The sequence below is a fragment of the Hirundo rustica genome, chromosome 4 (assembly GCF_015227805.2).
Source record: "Hirundo rustica isolate bHirRus1 chromosome 4, bHirRus1.pri.v3, whole genome shotgun sequence".
Taxonomy (NCBI): Eukaryota; Metazoa; Chordata; class Aves; order Passeriformes; family Hirundinidae; genus Hirundo; species Hirundo rustica.
In genome coordinates this window covers 6395067-6407906 of record NC_053453.1, presented here as the reverse complement: position 1 = coordinate 6407906, position 12840 = coordinate 6395067, and the positions used below count along the sequence as shown (strand labels likewise).

General features: G+C 42.9%; 1 protein-coding gene across 6 annotated transcripts in view; it reads left to right on the top strand.

Moving 5' to 3' along the window:
* FRMD4A (FERM domain containing 4A) overlaps nucleotides 1-12840 on the top strand; it is a 360571-nt gene that overhangs the window by 284531 nt on the left and 63200 nt on the right. For all 6 annotated transcript variants that reach the window (XM_040061690.2, XM_040061691.2, XM_040061689.2 and 3 more), the window contains 2 exons: nucleotides 3126-3182; nucleotides 5664-5686. In XM_040061690.2, the coding sequence (XP_039917624.1) occupies nucleotides 3126-3182; nucleotides 5664-5686 (80 nt within the window). The remainder of the gene's footprint in view (nucleotides 1-3125; nucleotides 3183-5663; nucleotides 5687-12840) is intronic.

Sequence of the window (12840 nt, the reverse complement as noted above, 5' to 3'; positions counted from 1 at the left end):
ATTCCCTGGGAGGATCCCTCCTACCTCCCTCTGTGCTGGCAGAGGCCATTCCTGTGACTCACCTCCATCTGCCAGAGAGGAAGTGGTAGGAAAAGACAGATGTAGTCAGGGAGAGATTATTCCACCATCCCACAACCCTCAGCACGTTTGTGACCTGCTGAGCCAAGTAGATTACAGCAAATCTGGAGCCTCATTTGACATTTATATGTCCTAAAATGCAGAGACTAACTTTGTATTTTCTAAAATGCAGGGCAGAAGCCAGAAAATTTGGGTTTTTTCAGTGCCCAGGAACTAGGCAGGGCTGCTGAGCTGAGCTGTGCAGTACTTTGCTCTCCGGCAAAGCTGCAATTAGATGTGCTTAGTCAGCCCTCTCCAGCGAGAAGCTCAGTGAGCATCACGTTTTGGTTCCTGGGGAAAATTCCTTTTTGAAGTACTGCCAGGAAAAGCTTACCCTGTTGTTCTTTTTTTGGAGAAAGCTTAATAAGAAGAAGAGGGGAACAAAATAAAACAAAGTGCCTACAGATCTAGGTTGGTCTATTTTAGGCTGACCTCTCCTGAAACCATTACTTTGCACATTTGAGCTGAGTGTCTCTATCCAAAAATAGCCCTGCTGAAGTCCCAATCTTCCATGCAGATCCTTCCCCATTTGACTTCCAGCCGCAGTAAACCATACTGTGCTATTAAAAAAGGCACTGAATTTGAAAGTTGGGTGCAAGTGCCTGCTAAGATTCAGGGCAAGCACCCAGCCTGGCAGATTCCTCTTAATGTACTGTTGTGGGGAACTCGATGTCTAAGCACAGCCAGTGCTTGTCATTCCTGCAGCTAGCATGTGATGTCGCATGCTGCCAAACTATGAGAGTTTCCTTGTTGCACCAAAAGTTTCCTTATTGGACTTCCCAGGGATACCTCCACCCCTGTCTCTCCTGCAGCCCAAAAAGACCAATGTGTATGAAATAAGCATAGTTCCTAGCACAGTGTTACTACATCTCAGACCTTCCCCTGTTGATTCTCCAGACACACATTCTCAAACATCCCCTTGTTTATGGTGTGGAGACTAAAACTGAGGCCTCGTTTGGGGCTGCTGGTCCCTGGGTTGCCAGCTGGCCCTGTGTTGGGTGCTGTGCTCCTCTGGCTGTGCCCACTGCCCCCACTCACCAACCCTGTTGAGTAGTGAGACGTTCATGAACCCACACACCCAAACCCTTGCACAGGACCAGCAAGCCACTTTTGCCCAGAAAGGCCAAGCCGCATTTGTACTACCAAAGCAGACAGGGCTTGGCATCAGGCGCTGTCCCTTGATCAAACAGGCTGTTTAATTACGCTCATGTTCTGGCGTGGGTTTTGGCCTGTGCCAACGAGCTCTGCCCCAGGCGTTGCTCTGGCACTGATCAAGGATGCGCACCTGCTCCAAATGGGCAACACAGTGGTGGAAACCCCATCTGGGACTGGGGGAGAGAGGGCAAGTGTTTAGTCATGAGCTGTAATGCACCCCGTGTACCCATGGGGCCACTTCACCTGGCAGCATACGCTTGCCAGAGCATCAAAACATGGTTGCATGGGCTGGTTTGTCTGTGCCATGCCTGATGCCTCCAGACAGGAGGAAGACCAGGTGCTCTGGTTCTAGTCTGCATCGCCCCTTGCTGTGGGATGTGTCTGATAGGCCCAGCCCAGCCCTGCCTGCAGCTGAATCAACCTCATGCACCAGCCGCTTCCCTTGGCACAGGCCCATCATTGGTGCAGGTGCCTGCGTGACTCAGGCGGTTCAGCTGAGAGGGGAAAGGCGTGTTTATCGCCCATAGCAGAGCAGAGCTGCTCTTCACTCCCCAAGGAGTTGTTATGAAAGAGGTGAACTTATTTTAAAAAGCTGGCACTGGTGAAAGCCAAGGACACCTGGATCTTATCCTGTGTTTTGTTCCCTTTGTTTTTGATTTTGCCAGAGACAAGCCAGTGCAGCAATTGTGGCTTGTAAATGAGGTGTGGCCATGACTTGGCTTGGAGCATGGATCACAGCAGTGATCTATATTTAGATCACTTGTTTGTTGCCAGATGAAGTAAAATATTAAAAACAGCAGCTTAAATAAATACATCAGAAAATCCACTACAGGAATGAACTGAACAGTGACCCAGTTTACTGGACCTTGTCCACAAGAGACAATGTAGGACTTCTAGTTGCAGAATAGAGACCTAAACATTATTTCAGTAAAAGCCCACTAGCTTCCCAAAGACAGAGACCAGAGAGTCAGGAGTAGCATGCTTAGCTTCCAGAGTAATACTTGTGCCTCCCGTTTCAAGCATCTTTGATGGTTGGACTGCATCCTGCACATTCAACCAGAGCAGTGCCTGGACCCCTTGGTTCTGTAACTGCTGTCTCAGGCACAGCAGAGGAAACCTCAGAGGATCTGTCGGGACTATCAGTGTTCTTCACGTGACCATGGTGTCCAAGTAAAACCCTCCAAGATTGCTTTCATCAGTGGCAGGATCCTATAAAATGGAGCAAGGAAGATCTACCAAAAGACTTGCTGTCACGGCTCATTTTCAAACCACCCCCAGGCTCAGTGCTCTTGGGGGTGAAAAGGCCAAAACCAGGGGTCAAATCCTGCAAGTGCAAATATGATTCATTTTCCTGTGAGTTTACCTTTTGCAAGGGCCAGAGAAGTCCAGTGGGAGCTTTGATACCACCTCAGTGTGTCAAAGACAAATTCTCATTCCTTGCTTCTGTGAGCCAAGGACAAAGCTGTGTTCCCTTGAAGTATGGTCACATTTGGGGGCAAAAAAAAAAATCTGTATCCTAGACTGCTTTACACTAAATCACACAAGAAAATAAAATGTATCCTGATCCTACCCCTTCCATGCACCTTCTCCTCACTCCTCCCCCAGGAATCCCTTCATGCTACTTCCAGTTATGCTTTATTAACCAACGCAGTACACTGAATATTTGGCTTTTTCCATATCTGAGTGGGCAGGTTCTCCCTCCCTTTTGTCTCCAGGAGCACAGGGAATACTTTGAAGTCTAGCCAAGGGAGAAAACTGGCACTGCATGCTTCGCCATGCAGCAGTCAGGAGGAGATGTACATCCTTCTTACAGCAGCTCAACTCTTTCTTTCTTGTTTTCTTCACCTTTCAAGGAACTCATTGAGGTTGACAGTGAAGTGGTGTTTGAACTGGCTGCATACATCTTGCAGGTAAGCACCCGCCTTCTCTCACTCGGTGCTACCTCATGCTGCATTAAGTCTTTTGATTTACCAAATCCACAATGGTTGTGTAGAAGTATGGGTTTGTCTGAGTTGCAGGAAAAAAGATGTCTTTGCACAGTTTTCATTGTTTCTGCCAAAATAAGTACTGAAGGCTCTCTAACTAGACCTCCCCACTTAGGGAGCAGGTACTACTGCTCAACATTTTGCATACAGAAATGTGTTATGTTTGAACCAACACAGATACCCAGGACTCTGGAGTATGATGTACAGCCAGAGAAAATCTAAGTGATGAATGCAAATTCCCAGGTGAAATCCATATGCAATAGGCTTTTCCTCCAGTGACTTTACTTGCATTTGTTTTCCCAATGGGGCTTGGTGCTCTGATGAGCGACATAAGCTTCTACATATGCAACTTTCTGTATTCTCCACCATGGGCAGAATGGTTTAAAGACTTTTCTAAATACTGTCTTTCAAAGTTCTGCTCTTCAAGAAGAGGGAAAAGGGTCAGAGAGCAAATGACCAAGTAGCATTTGGTAAATGTCTGGTTCCCAGAAGGGAACCTTTTCAGGGTAGCGGAGGTGGGTTTTGTGAAAGTTCTCTTTTTAGAAGCATGACTGTGGGAGCAGATCAGACATAATTGTCAGATGATCCTTGTTTCCCCTCTCTTACAGTCTGTAGCTTTAATTTTTTTCCCATCAGCCATGAAGCTATGAAGAGCCATGTGAGCAGACAAACCAGCTCATTAGACTGCACTAATAAATAACAATGCTCTGCACTTCTGGAGTACTTGCCATGTTAAAGAAGCAATTAATGTGTAGGGATTTGAACGTTCATTAAAATCATTTTATGTAACAAGAATGGAGCGGGAGTCCGGATGGAGGACTCAATTAGCAGCACATTATAGAAATCACATATTGGCTGTTGGGGGAATACACATCAAACAACAGGCTCATTGTGAGGAGCAGTGGTGGGGTTATGAATCTATTGTCTGCTCATCCTAGTGAATAACTTAGTACTTAGTAATTGTACAGCCAGACCCGGAGCTGCCACTGTAACTAACCCTTGTTGCTGGGATTGTTTCTTGCCACAAACACAGGATGTTACGTTTATTCCTGTAGTAGTTTGATGTGTAACTTAATGAAAACAGTCAAAACAAGCCACACCTTTGCTGCCTGTAACCAGAAACTTCCACAACCCATGTTTACGACAGGATCCAAGCAAAACAAAAGGAATCATACTGCATTTTGCTCTACATCTTGCTGCAGCATTTAGGTCTGAAGCACTGAATTACAAAGAATATAACCTACAAAACTGGGGATTTTTTTAAATTCAGTATGTTCACACCCCTGTAGGCCAGATCATATCCTTTGGGCTTTGTTCTGCGTTGAACTGTAATCATGACATGCTCAAAGACTCCTTCCTATGAACCGGAGCAGTGCTTGTCTGCCCTTCAGTTCACTCAGAGGGAAATGGAGAGATAGTAAAGGTCTGTCAGCACCGAAGTGATTTAGTCTGCAGCCCTATTTCAGATTGTTTTATTACCAGAACAAATTAAAGTACCGTCAGAGCTCTGAATTTACCCCAGCCTCAGGACTAAAACACCACTGGACGTGGGCTGGCAGGTTTTGCAGGTAGATGAATGGATGTAAAGACAAAAGACCTGAATACAAAGCCCAGTCCTTTTGGCAGTGGAAACTCCCTCACTGCGCAAATTACATTTTTGCACTGTGCTTTTTGTGTAGCTGGTGGCAAATGAGATGCTTTAGCATTAATCATATGAAAGGCATATTGTCTGTGGTAAATGGAAAATGCAAAATGTGTGCTAAATCTATTGTGGAGGGCACTCACCAGATTTTGAGGATTCTCCAGGTGTGCAGTAAGACTAATCTATTTACTGTAGTGGAACATTATCCAACCCCTTAACATCAGGCTGGTAATAAATAGAAGTATCTAGATGTACAAGTAAGGGAGCTAAATACTCCCCCAAACACCCAGCAAGGAGTTAGAGAAACCAGGGTCTTGCATCCCCTTGAAAGCTGAGAGTGAGCAAACTTTTTGAAAGTCTAGGTACTAGAAAGTGGCCAGAATACTTGTTAAAAAGTCAGGGGAGTTGCAGTCTCAGAGGCTGCAAAGCCACTGAGACTTCAGAGATTTTCTAGTAATGTAGCACACAAAATTTCTTATTTACTGGCATTATTTCCTGTAGCATATTAGGTATCCACAGTAGAATGAGGAATCATCTGGCCCTGTATTAGATCTTTCATTTGTTAATCTGTCCAACTCATTGTATGATGGCACTTGACATTAGATACCGGTTCCAAAAAATGCATAAGGAATCAATTACAACAGGAAATTGCTGCTAAATGAATTTTGCAAATGGAAAATCTTGAACAGTCTTTTCTTCTTTTTTTTTTTTTTTCCCTTCTGTTTTTAATTATATATTTTTAATTTATCTTCCTTGTTTCACAGGAGGCGAAGGGAGATTTTTCAAGGTAGGTGAACTTAAAAAGATTTTGCTGTTGTGTGATTTGAGAATAAATCTGGTAAAATTCCTGTGCAACTCAGTTGTAGCTGTGTAGCGACAGGATTGCCTCTGTTAGCAATGCAACTATGTGTGCATGGCTAACATAGACATCACGTTTCCTAACATAATTCTTTCACCAAACACAACCTTTGACCAGAGCATGCCTTGCAAACAGCATTGTTTGTGATTTTGTTGTTGACAAATCACATTATGTGGTCATGAAGTTCAGGAAATAGACTAGTCTTTGGAAGGAAATTGCTAAGGAAATGACTCTAAAATCACTCTTTTATCACAGATCCTGCCAGAGGCAACATTAAAATTCCATCACGAATTGATATTTCAGTTTGAATTTGGACAGTTCTCAAAATCATAGATTCAATAATTGTTTTTTTTGAACTTCCACTATCCCTTGAGCCAAATCTTCAGAGTTCCTGTAAGAAATTCAGTGAGGTGACTGTACTTGGTGTTTCAGAAGACTGTTAATGAAATGCCCAAGAATTTTCCTGTAAATCGACCGTGACTGTGATTTACGTGTTAGTAGCAACCAAAGGTCAGATGGTTGTTTGGTGTCTCCTGTGAGAAACATGAAAGTTCTTAGCAGGATGCTCAGGAGAACTGACAATGCTAAAAAATTCACTTAGTCCATATTTTACTTTTGCTGACCTGAATGTGAGTTCAGCTGGAGGACCACAATATCCCTGGAAGTTAGTTTCAGAGAATAAAAGAAATGGGCAGTGGGATTGAATTGTTAGGTGAGCCTAAAGAGTCGTCTTAATTTTGTCAGCATTGTGATACACTGAAACATGACTGTAAGGCTGTGAAGAGCAATGCACTGTAACATGATAGGAGGCCATGAAGAGCAGGCAGGTTCCACTTTCTGGTGGATTGGAACTTCTAGTCAGCTAAAATGGTGACACATCAGTAAAAAGGAACTGCATTGTAGATATCTCCTGCCTGTCATGGAATCTGAGATGACATAAGGTAGCCCTTGCTAAAAGGAAGTTTAAGCTTGGCTTTATCATTTCTCAAAACCTTAATGAACTTGCAAAATCCTGACATGCATCTGACCACAGACGCGCAAACTCAGTCTTGCTTCATTTTTCAGTTCTGCCTGATTTAGAATAACTTGGCTATCAGCACTGTATATTTAGCGGGTACTGGAGTGCATGTGGCTCTGACTTTTCAGTCTGCTTTTCAATGCACTGCCAAGTACTCAGTCCAGAAGAGTTGTGCCAAGCAAAGTTCTGCTATTTCAACCTGTGATAAACCTCTGGTTTTGCTAAGAAGAGCAGTATTTGTTTCCAAGACTGTTTGGTTACGGTGAAAGCACACTTGGGAAGTGTATGTTAAGACTATGAAATGCAGAACAGAAAGGAATCAGAGAGTTCAGAGTAATAGGACTGAAAGCACTTTATCTTCAAGTACCGGTTTCCAGACCAGAAATAGAAACAGCTGGTGGAAAGTATCCACCTGCTAAAAGTTCTGTGATGTCCCTTGTAAAATGAACGGTTGAGTTTATCACAGTGTGTCTCTCTAGGCCACAGAGAAATGAGGAATCTTCTCTGAGGGCACAGAAGATACCTCAAGCCATGGTGTTAACTGCTCCCACCACATCAGTGTGGCTGTCATCACCAGGCCCATTAAACAGCTCTGAGTTCTTTCACCTGTGGATCACGGTGGTTTGAAGTGGAAGGGGGATTCCTTACATCCAAGTCAGGCAGAGAAGGGGTGTCATAATAACAATTTCAGGGCACTGCCAGGGATCTTAATTTATAAGTGGACTTTGGGGATAAAGCAATCTGCCAGTTTGAAGCTTGTTCTTGCAGGAAGGTAGAAGAATGCTATCCTGATCCTCAATGGTCTAGAAGACTTGGCATCTCCCAGGGATGTCTGTCCAGCAGCTCCCATCTATTGTGCACTGACACAAGTTTATGTGCTGGGTGAGATCCAGGTGCTACTGAAGTCAACATGAGATTGTTGTGGTCAAGATTCTTGCCTGCTGAGATTTGTGGTTATCGTATCAGCAGTGTAAAATCTGGCAGGCAAATCAAGCCTCAGGCCAGCCAGAGGAACTGTAGATGAAGGCAAATGTTCTGACTTCTCTTAGGGATCAAGTTAGTTTCAGTGTCTGAAATTAGTTGATGTTGAAATACTGTTTAAAGTACAAGTGGCTACTCTTTGAAGCAGAAACTTTGCAGTTGTGATTGTCTTGCTGCTGAGATTTAAAGATTATATGTTGTGCATGGCAGCATATGTTGTGTGAAGGCTGAACTCTCGAACTCTTTGGTTTTGAAGAAATAATTTAATTCTAAAGGGTTGCATGCTTGGAACGCAAGACTACAACTTTCCCACACCTGTCCTGTCTCCTGCCACCATCAGATTTATAGCCTGTGAGAGTACAAGTTTCTCTCTGGCCCCAATCCAGAAAAGTGCACAAGCACTGGCTCATTTGTAGTGATGGGAGAATTGCTGTTCCCCATGGGAGCCTTCCTGTGAGTCGCTGCTGATCACCTCAGGTGCTGGGACAGTCAAAGGCAACCTGTCACAGCTCCATTGCGTGTTGGCACCTGCCTGTGGTGGCCGGAGCAGGATTACCTCCAAACCTCACTGCAGCCAGGTGGAGGATCTGCAGCTAGTTCAGGACTCCTGAATGCAGTTTCAAGTCTGCTCTTTGGGCCTCGTGGGAATTCAAAAAACAGAATCAATCTTACAAACTCTAACAGGCAGCTTTCTATCTCTGTGAACTGATACATCCTCGGTGACAGCACATCCCACTGCTGCTTTTGAGGAAATCATCCTATACCTCAGAATAATCACTGTGCTCAGAGTACTCCTTTTTCCTTTCCCAAAAAGCAGTTCATGTCATTTCAAACACAATCCTTTGGCAGGGCATTATCATGCATGAGTCTGTTACCACTGCTTCTTGTCACCTTGGGCATCATAGCAATTCCCAGGTTTTGCTAAGCCTGGGGAACACAGTCCAAGCCACCCTCACCTGTATTGAAGTAAAATGCCACAACAGCCCTATCAGATGAGTTTAGCAGCTAGAGTGAGCAATTCTTTTAAGTCCATTTCCGTTTCTAATGTGTGTTTCATTTCAAAAACAAGCTCATCAGAAACCCTGAGTTCCTGAACTTGTTTAAATCAACTGTTTCTTAATGTTTGCTGTGAGTGACCTCATCTATGTCTTAGTTGGATAAAGATTTCAGCAGAATGAGGTTTAAAATAAAAAGCTTTTCTTCTTAAGAAATTCCTAATCCTTTGCACTAAAGAAGAGTATTGTTATGTTGCTGAAAGAGAATGCCCAAATGCTTGAGCTGAGGAGACTTAAATATGTTTACTTTTAGTCTGGAACATACCATTGAATTTTGGACAGTCAGATATCCCTGTTCAGCTGATTTTCGGGTGGAACCAGACACTTAAGATTGGATTTGTGCTTTTCAATATTAGCTGCAAACATTTTGACTTCAAAGGCACAGAACTGCATGTATAAAGCTCCTAAACTAGTACCCTGCAGACAGATCTAAAAGCTATTAGCTCAAACTAATCTTGTTTCTAGTTGGGAGCTGAGTCACGCTTGGGTGGCAGAGCATGGACAGGACAAATTTCAGTTCCTTAGACAGACACAAATCCTACAGTTGTGACTCTCTTTAGGTCCACATAAAGGAATTACCAATGCTTTATTGGTAAATTACCAATTCCGCCCCCCCCCAATTTGTTGAGGAATACAGCATATTGTTAAAATAATTGAGATTTTTTTTCCCCTAATTTAATCCTGCCAGATTGAGAGTCCAGTTCCAAAATCTCTGGGAAACTCACACCAGCTTTGTTTTTAAATGTTCATAATCAGCATTAAACAGCTTGTGTGACAAAGCAGCAAGAAATGGCATATACTGATCATCTGTCCCTCAGTTTGGGGAAGGGAAAGAAAAACCTCTGAGTAAAACAAAATCCTGAGCCACTGCAGGCAGTTCCTCATTGCTAAATTTCTTCCAGTTAAACAGTATGAGACATTTCAAGTGAACTCCTAGTATCTCCCAGCAATATATGAAAGAATAACAAGGGAGGAAAGCTAACAGCCAGTTTCCTGCTAGGCAGAATTTCACAATAATTTCAGCGTTTGGCAGATTGTAATCTAACATAGTTTCAGGATTACTTTTCTTTCTGTGTAACCAAATGACATTTAACCAATTAGAATGAATTAAAGGGTTAGAAAACCTGGGCTGCCTTCTTGCAGCCTAATGGTAAATATCCTAAACACTGTATTCTGAAAAGTACCATCTAATCAGAGAATCTCAGACTCTGCATTTCCTCTTGCATTTTACAGAATGAATTACCATGCCGAGAAGAGTTGGTAACTTTAACCTGCAGTTTTGTTTTGTTACTGATCATTGTTATTACACATGCTGGAAAATCTATGGATTTCCTAAGACAACTGCATTTGTAATCTTGCTCAAAATTATTTTAGACAATATGCAAAAGCTTGCTTTTCACAAAATATTTATGAAGTTCTGGCAGGCCTTTTGTTCACACGTGTAGATAAAGACACTAAGAGGTGGTGACTAATTTATTTGGACAAGACTCATTAAACAAACAGTACCAGAACAAACTCAAGAAAAACGAGTTCTGATTTCTAGGCCCATTCTTAGTGAACCTTACTTCTGTCTTTCTAACCAGCTTTCAGCAACCCATACTGATGGCTTTCCAGTTCAGTTTTCATATTGTTATTCAGTCCTTTAAATATTACCATTTCCACCATAGGAAAAAAAAAGGAATAAAGTGGTCTAGAGGACACAGAGAAAGTGTGTTTAGAGCCTTTCCTCTGCATATTAATAAATCTGTATCCCAAACACCCTTCTGTATATATCAGCCCTGGAGGCTGGACACTTCCGAATATAAAATAAATGCAGCACAAGTGACCGGATTAAACAAACACTTTTAAATACAGTTATAAAATAAACACACTGAGATATTTCACTAGAAAGAGCATGAAAGGCAGTTAAGTACAAAACCACTTGAGATCCTGCTGGAAACATTTTAAAAATTGAGGTGTTTTAAAAGGAGCCGAGAGGAAAGTGACCTCATGACCACTAGTTCAAATACAACCTGAGTCATTATTTTTTCCCTTTTTTTTTGATTTGACATCTTTTTGGGAGTCTAAATTAATTTGTCTTGAGATGAGTCTTGCCAGAAGGCCTAGTGAATGCATGGAGCACAGAATGAAATACCTTTTTGTTCCTGGAAATGATTACCTGACATACATTTGGTGCTTTGAGACTGTGAGGCACTATCCTTAAAATATTTTCTAGGTGCTGAGCAGAAATGTTAATCACGCCCAACATCAGTAAGAATGTCTTTTTCTCTGATTCTTAAAAGACATTATCACAGCACAGGCAAACTTTACACCTTGCTGACAGAAAAAAAACAGATCTGACTGATGTTAGCCCTTTCTTTTATAGGAGGCATACTGACTCAGAGTTTTTCCCAGACTTTCAGAGATGATTAGTCACTACTAATCTTGCCCTATTTGATAGATTTCTGGGCTCAGAAAGTCCCTGTTTGGAACTCACTCTGTGCTTTCCCAGAAAAGTTTTGGAAATCTCTCAACTTCCTTCTCTGAGCAGCCAGCCTCAAAAAAATCTTGGTTTGAGGGCAGTTACTGCTGCTTGTGCTCTGATTGTCCTGAGTTCTATTCCTTTTTTCCCAGTTTATTTCAAAACATCAAAAACCTCAGTAACACCTGACTATGTACATGTTGTGGAGAGGCCAGCTCTGGGCAGTAAACTCTAAAAAAGCAGCAACTTGTTTTTTAGGCTGTCAGTCACAGAACAGAGCACCCAGATCAGCAGATAACACGGAGCAGAGCAGCTTCATGTTCAGACTTGTGCAGATATTTACCTGCCATGGAAGAACAAACCTGAATTATTTTTGAGCATTTGCACTTGGAAGAGAAGAGGTTTCTGATGGCCAAATGACCATGGGATTTGGGCAGGAGAGGGTGTTCAAACACTGCTTGTCAAGAGCCTGTTGTCTTGGCATAGGAGGTTTTACAGCGTGGTTTTCCATGGCAGCAGTTGCCTCAGTTCTTGTGCGTTATTGAGCATATTTTCACTCTGCAAAATTTGAGCCTAATTGAGACTTGGGCATCTCTCACAGCCTTGTCCTGACTAGAAGTTTGGTCTTGTTTTAAAACTACTTAATTGATTGTTAAGGAACTACCATAATAATAAATAATAAATGCCTGTAGACATGTCCAAAATGCCTGCTCCAGGATTTATGTCAGTGGTTTACCCTATGGCTCAACCTAGCAATTAACCTTCAGACTCCGATGAAGACAAACCCACCTAGGTCTCAGGCAGAACCTGCTGCTGGGATGTGCAAATGGAGAAATGCTGTGGGAAGATTTTTACAACTGAAGCAGTATCACCTCTCTACAAGTCAATATACAGACTGTCCCAGAGACAAGGATGAAACCCTGGGTGATCTGGGATGTCCAAGAGCTCCTCGAGTCTTTAGCAGATATCAGGATCTCTGGTCTACAACGAGAGAGGTCAAGACTACCTGTCTGCCCATCTACCAGCCCCATGGGAGAAGCCAGTGAGTGGGCTGGGAAATCTGGAGCTCTGGAGAGCTCTCTCTGCAGCTCCAGGATAGCCACACTTTTGGGTAGGATAAAGGGAAGGGCATAAGAAAGACGAATAAAACTTACTGGCAAGAAGTAAGCCAATAAACATGAATTTTTTGGCACTCCTCTGTGTCCTGTCTGGCCCTCTTGGCTGTGTATTTCTACAATTTTAAAAATTAATAGCAGCACTGCCTTCCTTCCCAAGCCTTTGAGTTTTTCTGGTTTTGGTTTTTTCTATGTGCGCACAATTCCATGTGTGCTTAAAAGTGGGAAGGGAGGCATTTGGGGTTTTTAGGAGAAAATCCCACGGTTTCATTTCATCTGTGAGAATCTGCCTCCCATTTCATGAGCTCTCCCTGCTCTCTGCTGCACAGTGATGCTGCTCCAGCTGGCCATTGTGGCCACTGGAGGTTGCAGGGAGAAGAATGTTAGTGAGGTGGTTGTGTAGGAAGGTTTTGTGTAGCAGGACCCAAATTCAAAGTGGAGTCAGTGAAGAC